At 41.0% G+C, this 23,584-nt stretch overlaps 1 protein-coding gene across 1 annotated transcript; it reads right to left on the bottom strand.

Annotated features, from left to right (window-relative positions):
* Positions 1-2,728: 2,728 nt before the first annotated feature.
* LOC143421999 (uncharacterized) lies at positions 2,729-6,915 on the bottom strand. The gene is made up of 5 exons (XM_076892075.1): positions 6,833-6,915; positions 4,876-5,842; positions 4,397-4,564; positions 3,980-4,075; positions 2,729-3,502 (listed from the first exon to the last, which is right to left on the bottom strand). Exons 2-5 carry the CDS (start codon positions 5,839-5,841, stop codon positions 3,170-3,172), a joined length of 1,563 nt encoding a protein of 520 aa, XP_076748190.1. The 5' UTR covers position 5,842; positions 6,833-6,915; the 3' UTR covers positions 2,729-3,169.
* Between the last annotated feature and the right edge of the window lie 16,669 nt (positions 6,916-23,584).

Genomic DNA, 23,584 nt, shown 5'->3' on the forward strand with positions numbered 1-23,584 from the left:
CCCTCCCTGATGAACTGGATGGATAGCATTGGTCTTGCCCAAACTTGATGTTTCCTCCATTGCTGCTGCTCCAAAATGTCGGCCAACACTTTGGGACCTTGTCATGACACCATTCGTATCTTCCCTGTCTAAGAGCAGTCTTCCATCCTGCTCCAAAATGTGCACCATGGTTCCTCTCCCCACATAACCTGCGCTGTGAGACCTCCCTCAATCCCCACCTATGCAGGTTTGTAGGAGTGTTTCCAGTTTCAGACTGACAGTTTCTCAGCAATCAATGCAATAATGACTAGTTTGAATATATGCAATTTAAAGTGGCCTAGTTTAACCATTTAAAGTCACATGAAATCCATTATGCCAGCTAGCCTTTAGTTCAATATAACAGCCTTTCCCCATATTTCCCCATTTTTTTCTCCTGTCAGCTTTCTCTTGGCTGTCACACGTCACAGATGGATTTGGACATTAACACTTTTCTCATCTGCCTCTCAGTTATGAGAAGCCTAATGTCTTTGGAACAAACCATGAGAATCAAACTTCCTCCAGTCAGCAAAAAAGGGAGAGGACACGGTCTGAAAATATCTTTCACACCCAGATCCTGACACTTCGTCCATCATTGTATACTGTTCACCAATCTGTGCCATAAATGTCAGTTTTATTAAAGACGGTGTTGAAATGCTTAATATAAACATGTTAGACTTTGTGCTCAACTACCCAAGTAAGAAAACAAAAAAGAAGAAAAAAGGGTTAGAGCATGAAGTGTTTCTCAGGGCTTTCATCCAAAATACCTCACAGATCTGTGAGTGAATTCTTTACAAAATGGGGTCTGCCAACAGAAATGAAACACCCTCTGTCATGCTAAAATCGATGATCGAGCCGCTGAATTATCTGAGAAATAAAAAGGAGAGGATATTAGAGGATATTAGAACAAGTCTCTGGAGTACTGCCATACAGGTAAATGGCAAAAGTGACCTACGCTTTGATGCCTGTGAAAAGGCAGAGATGGGATGGGGATTTTAAAAACCCACCTCTCACCCGCCTCAGCACTCAGGACAAAAGCCAGACCTGGTCCATTATTTGTTCTGTGTGAAGTAAGCCACAGAAATGCCTGTCCAAATGCCATGTGAAACATGTGCTGCAGCCTGCTTTATGATATCATCCACCAGTCATCCACATAAGAAAAAACCCACACAGCCCTGTTAAAAAGGCAGGCAACAACAAAATGTAGCACAGCTCATTAACAAAGGCATGAGTCACTGGGCCTCTCTTCGACAGGATACGTGCACCAAAACATCATCTACAGTGGCTGCTTTTTCCAACAGTGGTTCATTTTGTTTACAGGTTTGCAGCATCATTTCCAACGTGTGACAGAGTGCCAGAAAATGACCCTTTTCTATCCTGTACCTAATGAAAGAACAGATCAAAATAAAGCCACACGACACAGCCACAGGTCGTTAGCTAACTAAGACCATTACATTCAATGTGAGGCACAAAAAGGATGAAATGGTAACGATCCTACATAACGGAGCCTGCTGGTGGCATCCAGTAACTCGAATATGCAGAATTCACAGCAGATGCTGGAAGCTGGAGCTGCTCAGCAGATCGCCCTGCCAACTTTACAGGAGATAGGGACTGCCGCTGTTTCAGCTCCGAATTATCTGAGGGACCAGAGCGAACGAGGACCTCCAGCTCAGTCTTTGGGCAGAGTTACAGTCAGAGTAGGTTAGCTTGGGAACATACAGTTCAGTCCTTGGGGAGTCAAATCAGCAGCACAACAGTCTCTGAATAGGAACGACAATAAGCTCGGCTCAGAAAGGCCGGCACAGATACAGGACACATAAACTTCACAGTCCACCCACAAACACCAAGTGCAGTTTTCAGCAGGAAACTAAAAATCCGAGCGTGGCTCAGAAATAGAAACACCAGGTAATATTTGACTGCTGTCCGTCTCTGACACGACAAGGTTTCACCAACAGTTCTTTAAACAACAAACTCTGTTTTTTATGTCAAAGACAATAACACAGTTTATAAACTTTCAGTGGTAAAAACACGACAAACGTTTTCGCTCTGTATTTCTGAATCAGATTTAACCTTGGATGATCTTGTGATAACTCTGCACTCAAACCTTCCCTACCAGTGTTTTGTGAAAATAATGCTGTTTGATGAAGTGTGACATGGTATGACCGCACCACCATATTATTTATCAGATATTTCAATGAAATATGTTAGAAAACACACCGACACCCCAAATACAATGGAGAGATTGACATGGGCGGTGACTCATGTTTGTGGAGTTTAATGAAGCCTCATTTTCTGCTCAGCCAGCGTCGGCACACCTGTCAAATATCCATCAAATTCAAATTCAAATTTTCTTTGTCACGTACACACACTGTAAACCCGAATCAGTTGACTGAACTTAAAACATTTGTGGAAACTGATTACCTCAAAAGTTTTAAGTACACAAACTCATCTTTTCTAAGTATGGGGTACTCAAAATTTGTATTTATTGTTAACTTAAAAATTTTAAATTATATTTTTATTTTATTAATTGAGCTTTACTTAAAAACTATATACTTTAATTTTAATATTTTTGTGTTTTTTGTAGTTTACTATTTTGATCCAACACAATGCAATTATATTACAAACTAAACGCAAATTATATGATTATTAATTAAAAGATATTTATTATTAAATGTTTGAGTGTAGACTAGTAAAAAAAAATTAGAGAAATTCATTTACTTTACATTTTGTTTATTTAACATTTTTTATGGAAATGTAAAAACATCACTTAGTGTTTTTATAAAATCACTAACATGGACATTGGCACCATAAAGTGAGCATTATAAATTCAATGTAGAACATGTATCTTTTTATAAAATCACAAAGGACAACATCAGTCCTAATTGCATCTTTCTCAAAATACATAAATTCAAAATAAAAAGTCAAATACTAATCACTTTTGTTTGAAAAAGAAATGAAAAACAATTTTATAAAATGGGTACAAATAAAGATGATCATCTTCCAAATAACCAGAGCAAAGTTAGGTAAACTGATGGAATTAAATCCACCCAAAGTCTGTAGTAAACTTAAAGTGCTTTAAATAAAGTGCTTAAAACAAAGTGCTCAGTAACAGAGTGCATGTCCTAACAAACATTGCCTTATATTCCTTCCAGAACTACTCTTTCAGCAACAAATCATTTTTAAGAGCATGTAGGCAGGGTTTCAGAGGTTTGCCGTCAACAAGCCCCATGAAGATTTTTTGGACAAAGGTAAATGTGTGAACGAGCTTCCTGGGGTAGTCTAAATGCAGAGCATAGATCAAGCCAAACAATAAGGCAAATGCATCTGCAAATCTGGGAATATCACGCATCACCAAGTCGCCTTCCACCACAATGGCCATGCTTGAGGAAGTAAAATGGACTGGACTGGTCTGGGAAGCGCCGTCGGTAACCACTGTGAGAAGGGCAACTGGAGTGTCAATGAGGGTCGACTCATCCAATGTGTCCGCCTGGAATAGACACAGTATCAATAAGTAAGGTTGGTTTGAGAGAATGTGACAAGCAAGACCTGTAATCTAGCAAAAAATTCAGCAGTGTAGTGGGTTACTTTGTAACGGGTTAGGGTACTCTACTTTTTTGAAAAATGTACATTAACACGTTAGCTTCTTGCATTACATAATTAGTATGTTTGTTATTTTTCTAAAAAAAAAAAAAAAAAAGAAGTCATTTTTTATTTTATGACTTTATCTCAAAAAGAAACTAAATCTTGACTTCAGCCTGGTTTTTGGGCCACCTGCAGCGTAGCCGAAGTGCTGTGATACGCCTGTGCCCTGCTCCTGACCCTGTGTGTGTGTGTGAGGGTTTTCTAAAGAGAGGGTATTTTGCTTGTACAATTTGGTAGCTGCTAGGGTATTAAATTGTATTTAAAAAAATCCATGGTGTTTTATCTCACTGGCAGAATTTAAGTGATGCAAAAATACACTTACATTACATGTCTTAAAGAATTCTGGGTCCTCCTCCCGCAGGTATACAGGAAGGGCACGAAGCACTGCAGTGCGTTTCACGTTGATATCAGGCGCCTCCTAAAAAGGGAAAAGAAAAGTTCATTGAACACAAAGTTTTCAGGTGTCATTCTTTGGGGAGAATACATGTTTATGAAACTGCATGACATGTGACTCTACATAATTTTGGAGACATTTCTTTTAAGACACAACCTTTCTGTCTCTTATGACAAAGAGTCTGTATCTTACTCATTTGACAAAAATCCTACACAGTATTTTAAAGTAACATACCAGATCAGAGCTGTAATCTGTATAAAACACAGATGTTCAAAGCAAGGAAAAATTGAGTTTTTATCAGTGAAACTTTTAATTTGTGTTAATTTTATCATTATCAATATTCACCTGAAGATCATAATGATTCAGGATGGTTCGCAGAGCCTCTGATATCTTGCCAGTCCGTGCAGCCTTCTGTCTGTATAAAGCCATAAGTCGTGGTGTGTGTCTGTCAAGTTCAGCGTAGAACTGGTTCCGCAGGTTAATGTTTGTGACTCGGTGGAACTCCGCACAAATCTAAAATAAAACAGGACAAAAACATCCAACATGAAGCCAAATTACTGACCAAATTTACATCTTATCATTAAAGAGGAATTGCCCAACTTCTGTCTAACCTTGCTTTATAGATGTCCTATGAATTTTTTTTTTCTTTAAATTGGACCCGAACCACAAGCACAAATGTATCACAAAGCTGAAATATATTTTTGTTTGTTATCTATTATTTATTTATGTGTTATTTATTTATTATCTGAATCTGAAGAGATCTGCTGAACTTGCATTGTTTCATGTTAAACTGAAGAAGAAGAAAAAAATCAAAGCACAGATACCTGAGAGTCAAATCGCAGAGCAGGCCATTTCTCTAAGAAGTTCTTTACCATTGGGTTGTCTTGAACAATTTCATGGCGACGAATTGCGAAGGTAGTCTGCATCAGTTTTTCAATCATTACTTTGTTGGGCTCAGTCTTCTCAACCTCATTTTTTATCTGGACTCTCATATCCTCCAAACTGACCTGATCTTCTCCTCTTGGAAAGTTTGGGAGGTAGTTCACCTCAGCTCTTCTGGCTCTTTTTATGTTTGAGTGGGGATGCTCTCCTTCAGGGTTGTTAACACTCCTCCTGCCAGCGTTGACAGACACCTCCACACATCCAGATCTGGCTAGCTTGGTGCGATAATTTCCCATCTTGAATTTTAAACTGGTCTTCCAACCATAACTTCCATTCCTACTTCCAGGCTCTTTAAGACATGGATGAGTGGTAACAAGAGCTTCTGCTGCCAAACCGACATCTCCATCACTCGGATAGGCTTTGAAGGTGTGCATCACTGAAGCCATGGTCTCCAAGATGTTGTGCTTTTGGGCTCGAGTCAACTTCAGATGTTTTCCAAACATCTCAAAGGCTCTATTTCCCTCCTCAAGGAGATGTTCAACTTCGTAAGAAAAGGTAGGTACTGGGAAAGTGTCAGGCCAACACTTCAGACGCTGAGCTAAAGGCACATGAGGAAGGATGTCTGTATCAGAACTTGCACAAGAACTGACATCACTTTCAGATCTCAGTACTTTTAGTGTGCCCTTCTCCGGCAACTCTTGAATATCCAGTAGGCAGGTAAGTTGCCCATTAAAGTCGGGGTCTTCGTATTGTAAGGTAAACTCAAAGTCCAGCCTTGGGTTGAGCTTCTCACGGAGTATGGTGATTAGTTCTTCCACCGACTCAGGCCGCTTAGTTAGAGAAACCTTCACAACAACATCTGTGGTGAGGTGAACTCTCAGCAGGAACTTTTGGGATACTGCCATCATCCTATGAATAAAACAAGGAATGGAGATGATTTTTAAAAAATGAATCGTCTCATATATAAAAACACTGTACATCATACCATTAACCTTATTATGGTCAGTGATAATTATATACTCAGCCATCATTACAGCTTTCAAAAATTTCAAAAGTACACTGTACATTTCATGACAAAATAAACACTTAGCATGGTAAAAAAAAAAACCCTTACAATTACTGCTGTTTACTTTGAGTGCAGTCTTGAATTCTATGGCCGATCATCCAACAGTCCAAAACATAGGTAAGAATTTCAGATGTTACAAAGTCACAGGCCATCATTCCATTTAGTCATGGTAAACAGTAACCCTCTTTTAGTTTTAAGTTTTTACCATATAATCAACATTGTCTCACCATGTATAAATTCTGTTAAGTTGGGAAAAAAAAAAAGAAAAAAAAAAAAAGCACAGAATACATATGAATTTACACTGCAGTTATTTTAAAAAACCAAGCCAAACTGCGGGATAAATCTTTGCAAAGACACATTGTTATGCAATAGTACATAATACATCAGTGAGATACTTGTAATATTACACAGAACTTCTACTTACAAACTACTTCTTTTACAGGCTGCTGCTTAAGATAGAAGTTGCCACTGCTAGCTAAGTCACTTTTGAATAATGCTAATGAGAAGAAGAAAAAAACCCGGCCGAACAATGAGGCTGCTGTTGTAAAAACGCCAACTTTCTTGCGTTGGCAATGGGTCGTTAAAATATCACTAAGACACTTTCTTTATGTGCAATTCTTATTAAAACTGTGTTTTAATCGGTTAAAACTGTAAAACTGACGATATCATCGGTTTGAAAAAGAGCGCGAACAACAGCGAACAACAATTCACTACCTGGGTCTGTGCTGTTTAACACAACGGCGCATTCAAAAACAAGTTAATGGCTGCAACATATTAATATACTTGCTTTTTTACGGAAAAAATAAACATAACGAAGGTTCCGTTTTACTTACAAGTTTCTCCAAATGTGCTCTCCGGTCGCGCGAGAAGGGCAGCCATATTGAACAGAATTTTCTGTCAACGTCGTTCAGGTTAGAGAGAAAACGTCATGACGTACAAATGCGGAGCTCGAAAAAAAAAAACATTTACTCAAAAATCATAATTAAAAAAGCAGTATTTACTCTTAACTTCTAAGCCATGTACAATTATAACTGTTTGAATCGTTAAGAGAACAGAAAAGTTTTAAGTTGTTTCAACTTTGTGACGCATTTTAATTGTTGTATCCACAAACTTTATAAGTCAGGTGGACTGTTGGGGTTTACAGTGCAGTCATACACAGTACGATATGTAGTGAAATGCTTGGACAACTGCTCGTGACCTAAAGAAAACAAAAAAGGAAAAGGCTATGAATAAGATAGGAAATAAATATGAAAAATTAAAAAGGGTAAATTTAACTGGGAAGGAATAAAATATAAATTAAGGTTAAAAATGAAATAACTGTACAACACAAATTAGAATGAAGGGTAAATTTAACTGGGAAGAATAAGATAAAATATATAAATTAAAGTTGAAAATAAAATAACTGTACAACAAAATACACAATATAGAACTATGTAAGAATGTATAAAGAAATATAAATAAATATATCCACAATAACAGCAGCTGTACAAGTATTAACTGGAAATGAAGAATGTAGTGACCAGTGTTGTGCAATCCACATTATGTCTTGTGCAGTGCAAATATGCTTAAAGTGATTTAAGTAATGAAGTGAAAACAAAGTCCAGAATGTCCAGTGTGTGTAAGAACTACAGGGAGTGCAGAATTATTAGGCAAATGGGTATTTTGTCCACATCCTCCTCTTCATGCATGTTGTCTTACTCCAAGCTGTATAGGCTGGAAAGCCTACTACCAATTAAGCATATTAGGTGATGTGCATCTCTGTAATGAGAAGGGGTGTGGTCTAATGACATTAACACCCTATATCAGGTGTGCATAATTATTAGGCAACGTCCTTTCCTTTGGCAAAATGGGTCAAAAGAAGGACTTGACAGGCTCAGAAAAGTCAAAAATAGTGAGATATCTTGCAGAGGGATGCAGCAGTCTCAAAATTGCAAAGCTTCTGAAGCGTGATCATCGAACAATCAAGCGTTTCATTCAAAATAGTCAACAGGGTCGCAAGAAGCGTGTGGAAAAACCAAGGCGCAAAATAACTGCCCATGAACTGAGAAAAGTCAAGCGTGCAGCTACCAAGATGCCACTTGCCACCAGTTTGGCCATATTTCAGAGCTGCAACATCACTGGAGTGCCCAAAAGCACAAGGTGTGCAATACTCAGAGACATGGCCAAGGTAAGAAAGGCTGAAAGACGACCACCACTGAACAAGACACACAAGCTGAAACGTCAAGACTGGGCCAAGAAATATCTCAAGACTGGTTTTTCTAAGGTTTTATGGACTGATGAAATGAGAGTGAGTCTTGATGGGCCAGATGGATGGGCCCGTGGCTGGATTGGTAAAGGGCAGAGAGCTCCAGTCCGACTCAGACGCCAGCAAGGTGGAGGTGGAGTACTGGTTTGGGCTGGTATCATCAAAGATGAGCTTGTGGGGCCTTTTCGGGTTGAGGATGGAGTCAAGCTCAACTCCCAGTCCTACTGCCAGTTTCTGGAAGACACCTTCTTCAAGCAGTGGTACAGGAAGAAGTCTGCATCCTTCAAGAAAAACATGATTTCCATGCAGGACAATGCTCCATCACACGCGTCCAAGTACTCCACAGCGTGGCTGCAAGAAAGGGTATAAAAGAAGAAAAACTAATGACATGGCCTCCTTGTTCACCTGATCTGAACCCCATTGAGAACCTGTGGTCCATCATCAAATGTGAGATTTACAAGGAGGGAAAACAGTACACCTCTCTGAACAGTGTCTGGGAGGCTGTGGTTGCTGCTGCACACAATGTTGATGGTGAACAGATCTAAACACTGACAGAACCCATGGATGGCAGGCTTTTGAGTGTCCTTGCAAAGAAAGGTGGCTATATTGGTCGCTGATTTGTTTTTGTTTTGTTTTTGAATGTCAGAAATGTATATTTGTGAATGTGGAGATGTTATATTGGTTTCACTGGTAAAAATAAATAATTGAAATGGGTATATATTTGTTTTTTGTTAAGTTGCCTAATAATTATGCACAGTAATAGTCACCTGCACACACAGATACCCCCCTAAAATAGCTAAAACTAAAAACAAACTAAAAACTACTTCCAAAAACATTCAGCTTTGATATTAATGAGTTTTTTGGGTTCATTGAGAACATGGTTGTTGTTCAATAATAAAATTATTCCTCAAAAATACAACTTGCCTAATAATTCTGCACTCCCTGTATATGTGTGGGTCAGGACTGTGTGGTGGTGTGATTGAGAGACCGTATCGCCTGCGGGAAGAAGCTCCTCCTCAGTCTCTCTGTGTTGGTCTTCAGGGAGCAGAATCGCTTTCCTGACCTCAGCAGAGAGAACAGTCTGTTGTTGGGATGGCTGAGGTCCTTCACCATCTTCCTGGCCTTGGTCCGGCACCGCCTGCTGTAGATTGAGTGCAGGTCAGGGAGCTCGGAGCGGATGGTGCGCTCAGGTGACCGCACAACCCTCTGTAGAGCTCGTCTGTCCTGCATGGTGCTGTTCCCGAACCAGGTTAAGATGTTTCCCGCCAGGATGCTCTCTATGGTGCACGAGTAAAAGTTCCTGAGCACCTTGGAGGGCAGTTGGAAGTCTCTCAAGCGTCTGAGGTGGTAGAGACGCTGTCGGGCCTTTTTCACCACGGTGTTGATGTGACAGGACCATGACAGGTCCTGCGTGATGTGAACTCCGAGGTATTTGAAGCTGTCCACTCTCTCCACTGGGCACTCGTTGATGACGGGGGTCTGGTAGTTCCTCTCCTGCTTAGTGCTGAAGTCCACTATCAGCTCCTTTGTCTTACTGACGTTTAGAAGGAGGTTGTTCCTCTGGCACCAGTTCTCCAGATTCCTAATCTCCTTCAGGTAGGCCGTCTCGTTGTTATCAGAGATCAGGCCCACCACGACGGTGTCGTCAGCAAACTTGATGATGGTGGTGGAGCTGGTAGTGGCCACACAGTCATATGTGTACAAAGAGTACAGCAGGGGGCTCAGAACACACCCCTGGGGGGCTCCAGTGCTGAGAGTGGTGGAGGCTGAGACATGTCCGCCCATCCTTACTGCCTGTGGTCTGCCAGTTAGGAAGTTGGAGATCCACTGACACATAGATGAGCTGAGTCCCAGATGCTCCAGCTTGGTGGTGAGTGTGGAGGGAATTATGGTGTTAAATGCAGAGCTGTAGTCTATGAAGAGCATTTTAACATAATTCCCCCTTCTAGTGTCCAAGTGAGTGAGTGATGTGTGGAGGAGATGAGAGATGGCATCGTCTGTGGAACGATTTGGATGGTAAGCGAACTGTAGTGGGTCCAGTGTGTCTGGTAGTGAAGAAATGATGAAGTCTCTGACCAGGCGTTCAAAGCACTTCATCACTACTGAGGTGAGGGCTACAGGGCGATAGTCATTGAGAGAAGCAGGGTGGGGTTTCTTCGGGACAGGAACAATGATGGACTCTTTGAAGCATGTGGGGATCACCGACTGAGATAAAGAGATGTTGAATATCTCAGTGAACACAGGAGCTAGCTGGTATGCGCAGTCTCTGAGGATACGACCTGGGATGCCGTCTGGTCCTGCTGCTTTCCTGGTGTTCTCTCTCTTGAAGGCTCTCCTTACTTCATGCTCGGAGATGACGAGCACGTTTCCGGTGCTGGCAGTATCTTCCTGTCTGCAGCCGTTATCGCCGCCAACACTAGCATTGTTGGAGTCCTTAGCTGCAGCCTCGAAGCGAGCATAGAAAGTGTTCAGCTCATCTGCCAGAGTCACGGCCGCGTTCGTCATACCGGTTGTTGGTGCTTTATAGTCCGTTATTGTCCTTAGTCCCCGCCACAGGCTCCTAGAGTCACTCTGTTGGAGTTGTGACTCTAGTTTCCTCCCGTAGTGCTGCTTCGCCTCTTTGCGGCTCTTCGCGGCTTTGTACGGGTCCATGTCCCCCGTCATGAGTCCCGTGTTGTAGGCAGCGGTGCGGGATCTCAGAGCGTCGCGGATGGTTTTATCCACCCACGGCTTCTGGTTGGGAAACGTTGTGATAGTCTTTGTCTCCACGGTATCATCCGCTAGTTTCCCGATGAATCCCACAACCGCTTCCGTAAACACGTTGACATCATCGTCGGAGCTGTTTCTGAACATGCCCCAGTCTGCGTCATCGAGTGCATCCTGTAACACGGCCACCGATTGATCCGTCCAGCGCGCGACCTTCCTCTGAACCGGAAGTTCTTGTTTCAGCCTTTGTTTGTATTTTGGCATGAGGAAGATGGCGGCGTGATCAGATTTGCCAAACGGGGGGCGGGATTGTGCCTTGTAGCCGTCCTTGACCGTAGTGTAGCAGTGGTCCAGTGTCCTTTCACCCCTGGTGGGGCAGGTGATGTGTTGATAAAAGTTCGGCGCTGCGCGTTTGAGGTTGGCGCTATTAAAGTCCCCCGTCACAATAAGCGCAGCGTCCCGGTGTTGTGTCTGGTGCTGTGTGAGTGCCTCATGCAGCTCGCATAAGGCGGTGACCGTGTCCGCTTGTGGTGGAATATAAACGGCACTTACAATGACCGATGTAAATTCCCGAGGTAGATAAAAAGGACGACACATGATGGACAGTAGTTCCAGATTTGGTGTGCAGGAGCGTGTGAGAGGAACAACGTTCTCACTGTTGCACCAGTTGTTGTTCACCATTAAACACACGCCGCCTCCCCTTGACTTCCCCGAGTCCCGTGTCCTGTCCATGCGGTGAACCGAGAAGAACTCGGCCGGATCGGCTGGATGGCGTGGTCCGGCACCGCTGGGTTCAGCCATGTCTCAGTGAAGCAGAGGAGATTGCAGTCCCGAATGTCTCTCTGGAACTTTATCCTGGCCCTGAGGTCGTCAAGCTTGTTCTCCAGTGACTGGACGTTGGCGAGCAGGATGCTAGGCAGAGGTGTGCGGTGTGCACGAGCTCTCAGCCTGTTCCTGACGCCGGCTCGCTTCCCTCTAGGACGCCGCTGCTTCCCTTTGTTCTCCCTCAAGATCTCACTCGGCCAGCTTGGATCTGGAGTTAAAAACTTCGAATTGTGAGTACATTGTATACCAATAGAAACAAGAGTGTCACTGTCATACCTAATGTACCCAATGGTGATGATTTTGTCGATTTAGAAACGCTGAAAACTAACTTAAAAAAACAAAGACAAAGAAAAAGTGGTAGGAGCAGTCGTGACGGCAGCCGACCTCACCGGCGCCATCTTCTTTCTAACTTTAAAGAAGAATCCGAATGCATGAAAGAAATCATCATCTGCACAGCTGGGATAACAATTCATGTCAATTTTATTTACACAGCGCCAAATCACAACAACAGTCGCCTCAAGGCGCTTTATATTGTAAGGTAGATCCTACAATAATACATACAGAGAAAACACAACAATCACATGACCCCCTATGAGCAAGCACTTTGGCGACAGTGGGAAGGAAAAACAGGAAGAAACCTCCGGCGGAACCAGGCTCAGGGAGGGGCGGGGCCATCTGCTGTGATTGGTTGAGGTGAGAGAAGGAAGACAGAAACACTCAATGCATCATGGGAATCCCCCAGCAGCTTACACCTATTGCAGCATAACTAAGGATTCAGGGTCACTTTATCAAAAAGGAAAGTTTTAACAGGGGATAATATTATAAAAACCATCTGTTCTCTTCTGCTTAGCCTTGCTAGTTAACCCAACCCCTCTATGGGAAGAAGCCAGAGTACCCAGAGAGAACACGAATGACCCTGATGCTGGAATTGAACTCAGGACCTTATTGGTGTGAGGCAACAGTGCTGACCACTGTGCTACTTTTACGCTAGTCCATCAATTTAAAAGCAAAATATTATTTTTTTGTACCATCACAGCAAATTCAAAAGTGTTAAATGTTTTGGTGTTAATAGTCTTCTTGCAAAAGTAGAGTTAATTTTACTCTAAGCAGAGTCACATTCTTTTAATGTAACTCTGAGGTGTAAAATGATAGTAGTTAAAATCGAGTGTTAAAAATGAGTGTTTCTCTGTCAAATCTGGAGGTGTTAAAATGGAAACATTAACTCTTGACCTCTTAACTCTGAACTCCTAGACGGGCTATGACACCAATAGAGTGAATTCACAGACTCCGCCCCCAGCACGGCTCCAATCGAAGCTGAAGTGAAGCCGTTTCAGAACATTTTGCTCTACATATTTGAGTTGTTTGCCATGCTTGGTAAGTCATTTTTTCAAAGATTGTTTCAATTATTATTATGAGCTTTTACTTCTGTGGCTCTTTGGAGTTGAGACAAAGCTGTGTGAAAGGCATTAGCCATGTTGCTCGCTGATAGCATAACATTCTGTTTTAGCTAGCTGAAAGGTATTGTTTGCCTTGAAAAAAAGCTTGCATGTGAATTTTCAGTCAAACCTTTGGTCAAATACACCTAAAACAATGTGTAGAATGTGAAATGTTGGTATAATGGTGCTACTTGAAGCCTGAAAACGATCGCCCATTAAAAAAAAAACAAAAAAACGAGCAAACAGCAGTAGCAGACGTCCTGACTGGGTTCTACGTTAGCATAGATCCCTCCAGAGTTTTGTGCACACGGTTTAGGTAAAAATGAAAAAGGTTGAGGTTTTAGATTTAGTTCAGTATTACCTGTTGCCTGTGTCCTTGTCTTTTGGGAAAATACTTTACACAAGTAATGGCTCAAAGAGGATTCCTTTTTTCCCCACTGTGCTGCAATTGTTTTGTGCCATTAATTAGTGTCAACTAATTTTTATTCAATCTCCGCACAGGATATGCTTGTGAAGATGGAATATGGGGGAGAGCAGAAGTGCGTTGCAGTTCCACAAAGGGATGAATGAAGGACATGCATATTGTATTGAAGAAATAAGTGATGAGATGCTGTTATTTGCATTTACCATGTCAGACCTTTTGATAAACAAAATTCTAATGAAAGTGAGAACATGTACACTGTTACATCTTTCAGAAAATGTTTTGAAATTGTGGTGCACAGTTCAGAATAAATGTTTTTCAAAAACCTTTGCATCTTTTTAGTAAATGTTTATTTCCAAAAGAAATTTCTAGAAGTTCAGAACAGTAAAATTCCCGCTTTTTAGAATGAATTAGGAGATAACTCTTACGTAGTTAAACTAAAATACTCTTTGAGAGTTAATATATAAACTCTTAACACCAAGTGTTAAATTATCAACTCCAGACAGATTTGGTGTTTAACACTAAATCAGAGTTAACGTACCAACTCTCCAAAAAGAGTTAAATTAACAATCTCTGATGTGGACCCATATAGACACTTTAATAGTGTTGAAATCAAATCTGGCAGTGTTAATTTGGACATGCTGGGTTTGCTGTGATGCTACCATAGCATTTTAGTACGTGAGGGTTTTTTTGGAGGACCCTCAAATGGCTGTTAGAAAAACTGCAGTTTTTAACACTTCAGCATTGGAAGTTTCCTCTTGATTTTCCTGATTATATCCAGTTTCCAGTGTTAAGAGCATTCATCAATCCTCTGACTATCAGCTGCAATACTCACACCTCACCAGTCATTATTGATTCTAGATCATTATGGCTGACCCATTTGCATTTTCCAGACTTGGACCTTACTTGAAGGACGCCGTTCTATCAGACCACCCTCACCCTCCTTTTTCATGGACTGTACACTGGAAGGATCTCCTGAACGCTATGGTTCAAGCATGCATGGAGAAACTGGAAAGAGTAATCTTACATTATTCTTGTAAAGGCTGTCTCATAGTAACAGGCAAGTTATAATATTAATAGCAATGGGAATTCTTTTTTTTTTTTTTTTGCTTTAATGACTGAAAACTGAATTTTAGTGCAGAAAGAAAAAGCTGCTCTTATTTAGGGCGGCTTAAATTCAAGAGGAGGATCTATGGTCTCACATGTGTCCGCTCCCAGGTGCTTCCAGCTAAATCTAAACTTTATACGCCGTCAAGTTCTTTGTGACATCACTGGTCTAGTCCAATCACCTTCACCCGGCCTTCTCCAGGCCAATCAGCGTTCATGCCACGTACTTTAAATATCAGTGTGCATCTGTCTTTGTCCTCGCAGATGCCATTGTGCAACCCACCTCCTCCCCATCTCCACCTCTCATCACTCAAGCTCCATTCAAGCCTCCTTTATCTCCACCACCAGCGTCGAGGCTCCAGGGGCTCTAATCCCTTTCACAGCCAGGATGGGCTAACCGCCAAACATCAATCTGTATCTGTTCATCAATAACTCAGGTTCAGTCTTTCTAATGATCTGTCCTTACTCAAGTATATTTAGTGTTTTTTTTTTACAAACAATGTGCCTATAATGTCTTTATCAGCTGACGCTCAACCTTCTCTCCTTCTCAGACCATTAAATACTGTGATTTAACAAAGCCTATGGCATCTTAGTCATACATGTTAGAGAAATGCAATGAACTGAAATAAAATAATCATAATAGAAAAAAGAAAAAAAAAACGAATGAAATGATGTTGCGTACAAACTAAAATAAAATAAAAAATACACAGAAAACATCTTTGTCAGTGTGGTCAACGCAAACATAAATGAACTCTGACGCAGATCGTTATGAACACAGGGACGGCTCTTTGATATTTAATGTTGTGCTTGAGAAACATCAGCCACATAAACCAGCCTGAAATGAATAAAATGAAATTAAAAGTAAACATTTACAAAACGCAAGAAATAAATAAAACTGAATTTAAAGAAATCAAAATGAAATAATAACTGTTGAACTGTTTGTTTTGTTTGGAGTTATTTGATAGTTGCACACAGTAAGATGTAAGGAGTGTTAATGGCTCTCCCTTTCAGGTGTGTTTGTTTTTTCCATACATCGTTACATGGACACGTTTTATTTGGCGACGTCCTAAAAGCCATTGTTGCAGATGTTTAAAGTGCTGCATGAACCGCGGTGCTCAATGTGAACTGCTTAAAACGTCCTTTCCCTCTGATTCGAGTTTCTCAGGCTCCTACTTTGTTTAAAAAGCTGGTGAGAATCATCCACAGAAACTATGATGCAAACCTGCAGAGATCCACGAGGCTTTTTGTACAAACTGGTCTGTCAGAAACTGCCCCAGAGGTGAAATTTGTGGGATGTTGAGCACACTGAAACATACCATGACAAGACATTGAACTGCATATTCTTCCTGTGCCTGTTTGGTTCCCCCCAGCTAACATAGACACATATTAGACTGATTGGTCTAAATTGGTAACAGTGGTAGATAGGAGATTCAATTCAATTCAAATTTATTTATATAGCGCCAAATCACAACAAACGTCGCGTCAAGGCGCTTTATATTGTACAGTAGATTGCACAATAATACATACAGAGAAAACCCAACAATCATATGACCCCCTATGAGCAGCACTTTGGCGACAGTGGGAAGGAAAAACTCCCTTTTAACAGGAAGAAACCTCCGGCAGAACCAGGCTCAGGGAGGGGCGGGGCCATCTGCTGTGATTGGTTGGGGTGAGAGAAAGAAACAGGATAAAGACATGCTGTGGAAGAGAGACAGAGGTTAATAACAGATATGATTCAATGCAGAGAGGTCTGTTAACACATAGTGAGTGAGAAAGGTGACTGGAAAGGAAAAACTCAATGCATCATGGGAATCCCCGGCAGCCTACGTCTATTGCAGCATAACTAAGGGAGGATTCAGGGTCACCTGGTCCAGCCCTAACTATATGCTTTAGCAAAAAGGAAAGTTTGAAGCCTGATCTTGAAAGTAGAGATAGTGTCTGTCTCCTGAATCCAAACTGGAAGCTGGTTCCACAGAAGAGGGGCCTGGAAACTGAAGGCTCTGCCTCCCATTCTACTTTTAAATACTCTAGGTACAACAAGTAGGCCTGCAGAGCGAGAGCGAAGTGCTCTAATAGGGTGATAGGGTACTACAAGGTCATTAAGATAAGATGGGGCCTGATTATTTAAGACCTTGTATGTGAGGAGCAGGATTTTGAATTCTGGATTTAACAGGAAGCCAATGAAGGGAAGCCAAAACAGGAGAAATCTGCTCTCTCTTTCTAGTCCCTCTCAGGACTCTTGCTGCAGCATTTTGGATTAGCTGAAGGCTTTTCATGGAGTTTTTAGGACTTCCTGATAATAATGAATTGCAGTCGTCCAGCCTGGAAGTAATAAATGCATGAACTAGTTTTTCAGCGTCACTCTGAGACAGGATATTTCTAACTTTAGAGATGTTGCACAAATGGAAGAACGCAGTCTGACATATTTGTTTAATATGTGCGTTGAAGGACATGTCCTGGTCAAAAATGACTCCAAGGTTCCTCACAGCGTTACTGGAGGCCGAGGTAATGCCATCCAGAGTAAGAATCTGCTTAGATACCATATTTCTAAGATTTTCAGGGCCGAGTACAATAACCTCAGTTTGATCTGAATTAAGAAGCAGAAAGTTAGCGGCCATCCAGGTCTTTATGTCTTTAAGACATTCCTGCAGTTTAACTAATTGGTGTGTGTTATCTGGCTTCATGGACAGATAGAGCTGGGTGTCATCTGCATAGCAGTGTAAATGTATGCTATGTCTTCTAATGATGCTGCCTAAGGGAAGCATGTATAATGTAAACAGAATTGGTCCTAGCACTGAACCCTGTGGAACTCCATAATTAACCTCAGTGTGTGAAGAGGACTCTCCATTTACATGCACAAACTGGAGTCTATTAGATAGATATGATACAAACCACTGCAGTGCAGTACCTGTAATACCTACAGCATGTTCTAATCGCTCTAATAGGATATTATGGTCGACAGTATCGAACGCTGCACTGAGGTCTAGCAGGACAAGCACAGAGATGAGTCCACTGTCAGAGGCCATAAGAAGATCATTTGTAACCTTCACTAAAGCTGTTTCTGTGCTGTGATGAGCTCTGAAACCTGACTGAAACTCTTCAAATAAACCTCTGCAGATGATCTGTTAGCTGTTTGACAACTACTCTTTCAAGGATGTTTGATATGAAAGGAAGGTTGGAGATTGGCCTATAATTAGCTAAGACTGCTGGGTCTAGAGATGCTTTTTGAGTAAAGGTGTAACTACAGCCAGCTTGAAGGCCTGTGGTACATAGCTGATCATTAGAGATAGGTTGATCATATTTAAGATCGAAGAATTAATTAATGGCAGGACTTCTTTGAGCAGTTTTGTAGGAATGGGGTCTAAAAGACACGTTGATGGTTTGGAGGAAGAAATTATTGAAGTTAACTCAGAAAGATCAATTGGAGAAAAAGAGTCTAACTTAACATCAATGGTACTAAGAGTAGCTGTAGATAATATTACATCTGTGGGATGATTACTGGTAATTTTTTCTCTAATGATAAAAATTTTATTTGTGAAGAAGTTCATGAAGTCATTACTAGTTAACGTTAAAGGGATTGTTGGCTCAAAAGAGCTCTGACTTTTTGTCAGCCTGGCTACAGAGCTGAAGAGAAACCTGGGGTTGTTCTTATTTTCTTCAATCAGTGATGAATAGTAAGATGTTCTGGCTTTGCGGAGGGCTTTCTTATAAAGCAGCAAACTATTTCTCCAGGCTAAATGATGATCCTCTAAATTTGTGACACGCCATTTCCTCTCCAGCTTACAAGTCCTCTGCTTTAGGGTACGTGTTTGAGAATTATACCACGGAGTCAGGTACTTCTGATTAGAGACCTTAGTTTTCACAGGAGCTACAGTATCCAGAGTCGTACGTAGTGAGGAGGTGAAATTATTAACAAGATAATCGACCTCTGTTGGGGTAGCGTTCAGATAGCTGCTCTGCTCTGTGTTGGTACAGGGCATTGAAGATGATAACAGTGGGTGGATTATGTTCTTAAACTTAGTTACAGCGCTTTCAGAAAGACATCTACTGTGATAAAGTCTACTCTCCACTGCTGTGTAATCAATTATTGTAAATGTAAATGTTATCAGGAAATGATCAGACAGGAGAGGGTTTTCAGGAAACACTGTTAAATGTTCAGTTTCTATGCCATATGTTAAAACAAGATCTAGAGTGTGATTAAAGTGGTGGGTGGGTTCTTTTACATTTGAGAGAAACCAATTGAGTCTAATAACAGATTAAATGCCATGTTGAGGCTGTCATTTTTAGCATCTACATGGATGTTAAAATCACCCACAATAATTATTTTATCTGAGCTCAGAACTAAATCAGATAAAAAGTCTGAGAAATCAGACAGAAACTCTGTGTAAGGCCCAGGTGGACGATAGATGATAACAAGTAAGATAAGAGTTTCACGTGGACGAGGCTAAGCATCAGGCTTTCAAATGAATTAAAAGTCTGTCTGGGTCTTTCATTAATTAATAGGCTGGTGTGAGAAATTGCTGCCACACCTCCCCCTCGGCCTGTGCTTCGAGGTTTCTGGTAGTTAGAATGACTCGGGGGTGTTGATTCATTTAAACTAACATAATCATCCTGCTGCAACCAGGTTTCTGTAAGGCAGAGTAAATCAATTTGTTGATCAATTATTAAGTCATGTACTAACAGAGACTTGGAGGAGAGAGACCTAATATTTAATAATCCACATTTCACTGTTTTACTCTTTGGTTCAGATGTGGATACTGTATTGTTCTTTCTTTGTAATTGTTTATGTTTAAGTTGTTTGTTGCTGGTTTTTAGTTTGTTTTTTGTCTGTTTGGGAGCTGACACAGTCTCTATGGAGATGGGTTTTTGGGGGGGTAGCAGGAGGAGAGAAGCTGCAGAGAGGCGTGTAAGACTGCAACTCTGCTTCCTGGTCCCAACTCTGGATAGTCATAGTTTGGGGGGTTTAATAAATTTGTCCATATTTCTAGAAATGAGAGCTGCTCCATCCAAAGTGGGATGGATAAAGTGCTTATAATGTACACAACAGAGTGCTATTTTAATATGTTGCTTTGCACATAAAGTTCATTGAATGGTCAGTAAGACTATCAAAGTACTAAATACCTGCAACTTTATTTTCAAACAAATCAGTCAGAGGAAGCTACGATGATGACCTCGGACTATGTCGGGTATCCAGTGCATTAAAATAATACCAGAATTTGTCCTTTCAGGGTGTGCAAATATTAAAGAAACCAAAATGTGTAAAACATTAGTGTGTGACAGTCATGTTAACTTACTGTTAACACCAGCTGTTCCTGCTTCTGGATGTTATAGATTTTACAGTGACTTTTACAGGCTTTTAAAGTGTAGCCATGTTCATCCAAATATCAGCAAACGTAAAACGCAAAGTTTAAACAGTACAAAGAAAAAGCCAGTGTGATCCAGCTTTAAAGACTTTAACGACAGAAAGCATGATGATGCTACGAGGAGCAGAGATAAAGAAGTGTGGGCGTGGCGAGGGTGTTTTCCTAACAGCTTCCAGCTCCATTCATCATTCTCAGATTCCTTGTGTAAGACGTGCTAGCTGCAGGTAGGACAGGGAGAAGAAGAGAGGCCCATTCTGACAGCTTTTGATGGATGACCTGCATATTTCACCATTTCTTATTAAATCTACTCAAAAATTTAAAAAAAAACAGGGTCTTTCTTTTTTTAAAAGTTTTTAGCTGTATTTGTGTTCAGTCAGTGGGTAATCAGGAAAGTCTGCACATTGCTCTGACAACATTTTGGAAATATGTGTGATCATGAATGTATTTTCTACCAAACTTCAACCTTGCAAGAAAAAAAAGAAAAAACAGTTGTCCAGAGAGCAAAGCTGGATGATTTCTTAGCTCGTCATAAGACAGAGCTATCTGTTCCTCAGTTGTCTCCTTTCCCCTCAGTAATGAAGGAGTGTGTACAATGTGTACCAGGTAGGTTAAATACTACACATTTAGCAGTAATTTCAAATCAAATACCAGTACGTGATTTGTCAGTGCACTTTAGATCAGCGGTCCCCAACCCCCGGGCCTCGGACCGGTAGCGGTCCGTGAGTCGTTTGGTACCGGGCCGCGAGAGTTGAGGCTCAGGTGTGAAATGTACAGTTTTCAGGGTTTTTATCGGTTTTCAGTGTTATTTTGTTATCGTTTTTATCATTAACTCGGTTTTCCTTGATCTTTTCAAGTGTGTTATGAAAAAAATCTTCTTTTTTTCGGTACCGGTTTTATTTTGTTGTATTTATCCGCGACACCTTAAAGGCCGGTCCGTGAAAATATTGTCGAGCATAAACCAGTCTGTGGTGCAAAAAAGGTTGGAGACCGCTGGTGTAGAACCACCGTCCTTTGTCTCTACAAGTCAGAAACTTTATTGTCATTGTCATGAGAACAACGAAATTAAGAATGGTCCCCGATCATTGCATCATCCCTAGCAATATCAAAATATAATCCAAACATAGCATCGATCGGTAGAACACTGAGCTGCTGCAACTACGTGCGCCGCCATCTTGAAAGATCGGGTTAGGGACAAAGTCTTGGCTGGATTTAGAGAAGGGTTGGTAATTAAAATGGCCGGAAATGAGAAGGATCATGTTTCCCTATGTGGACTCTTTCCCTTTAAAATAAGGATCCATAACTTTAACTTTTAAAAGAAACTCTTTCTTCTATAACCACCACCAAGGCAGCAAAGTAGTGGCATGCACTTTCCAGTCATTGGGTGGCCTAGCCAGTCTGCAGACCTCAGTCCTATAGAAAATACATGGAGGAAGCTGAAAGTTTGAGGTACAAAGCAGCAACAAGACACTGAAAGGATTCAGAGTTCCAGTAAAGAAGAGTGGACCAAAATCCCTCCTAAGGTGTGTGCATACCCGGTGACCAGCTACAACAACCCTCTTACCACCGTGCTTTCTCCACCAAAAGCCATGTTTTGGTTGGGGATCAAATACTTATTTTGCTCAGTGACATGTAAGTCAATTAATAATTTTCATGTAATGTTATTGGAATGTTCATTTCTTTGTAAGTGAGCAAACCTAAACCCTAGCAGTGGATCAAACAATTATTTCCTCCACTTTGAACTGAACAGTGTGGAACGTTAAAGGATCACAGGGATTTTTCTTTGTTCAGTTCAAATTATTGATTTATGTCGTCTGGCTTGGATTGTGCTCGTTGCCACTTTGGTTTGGATCTGAAGAAAGCTCTGTGCGAGTATCTACAGGCCAGTTTAAAAATGTTGCAATATTTTGTGTTGTTTTTTTCAATCTAGTTGTTTGAAAAGAAATTGCCTTCTGCTGCATCAACAGAATGAAGAGCTAGTTTACACAGCATAAGCTCAGTTAAGTCTCCTTTTATATATTTTTCATATACTAACAAATAAATAACTATGAGCATCTGTATAACAACAAAAACACCTTCCATTAATTAACAATTACTAATCTCTATACAACTAAATAAACAAGAGATATTTGAACTCATTGCACTCATCCTACAATTAAATAAATTAAACAACCATCAATTAAAGTCAGTTCGCTAATTCTCTGTAAAGTTATGCTATGAAAGATCAACTGTGACCTACCATCCAACCATGCAAGTGGAAATATTAGTCAAATTAATCTTTGCAAATAACCCTATTCACAAAGATCTCCATGCTTGTGTTGAATCTTGAACAGCTTAATCTGGATTTAAGGAGGGTTTTAACAAACATACCAATGAAGTGACTTTTAATAAGCTTACCTAAAAAGAAACAAAGTTTATCTTGTCTGTGATAAGGACAGAGGTGTTATTACTGAGGAAAACATCTCTTATTCACAATCATTCAATTACAAGCAGCAGAGGAAGGAAAGCCGCATGTGACTGTACTCCTGTTGTACAGGTGATGTGTTGGTACCTACACACATTGACTCGCCCGTCCAAATCCCTGTAATCAAGTGTTCCAATGACTGTGCTGGGCACAGCTGCATAAAATCAAGGCAAGCAGGCTGCTTCTACATACGTTTGTGAAAAAATGGGTCGCTCTTAGGAGCTCACTGTAGTGCAGTGTGGTACCATGATAGGATATCATCTGTGAAACAAATCCAGCTGTGAAATTTCCTCACTACTAAATATTCCACAGTCAACTTTTATCGTTACATAGAAGTGACTGTAAATGGCAGAAACTCAGCTGAGAAGTGGTCGATCACTTAAAATCAGAGAGAGGCACATAAGTGCACAGAGGTCACCAACTTTCTGCAGATTCAATTGCTACAGACCTCCAAACTTGATGTGGCCTTCAGATTAGCTCCAGAAGCTTAATGCACTGGGTTTCCATGGACCATGCAATGCAAAGGGCAGTCGTGAGAAGCACACTGCCTCTGGAATATATAGCAGTCAAGAGATGTTCTGTAGAGCAACTTATCCATCTGGCAGTCCAATCAGTGAATCTGGGTTTGACGGTTGCCAGGTGAACAGTACTAGCCTGATTGCACTAAGTGTAGAGTTTGACGGAGGGGGGTTATAGTGAGGCCGTTCAGCCTCGGGATTTACACTCGGCTCGACACGGATATGTGAAGAATGAAGGGACCCTGCAGCAAAACGGAGAGCCAACCTCTGACTGAGTGCCTGTTTATACAGTCTGACCACCTGTTGAAGGTAACACGCTAACATGGCTAACGCTAGCATCACCGCACGTAGCCCCGTTATTTTAAGGTCATCTTAGCTTATGAAAGTTTTACGTCGCGGCTGTACAAGCTAGCTACGTGTTTTGTAAGCTGCTGTGCTCTTCACAAATAAAGCTGGAAGCAGCTCAGACTATTAGAACCAGCACTGAGGCCTGTTACATTCAT

This window comes from Maylandia zebra, linkage group LG14 (genome assembly GCF_041146795.1).
Source record: "Maylandia zebra isolate NMK-2024a linkage group LG14, Mzebra_GT3a, whole genome shotgun sequence".
NCBI lineage: Eukaryota > Metazoa > Chordata > Actinopteri > Cichliformes > Cichlidae > Maylandia > Maylandia zebra.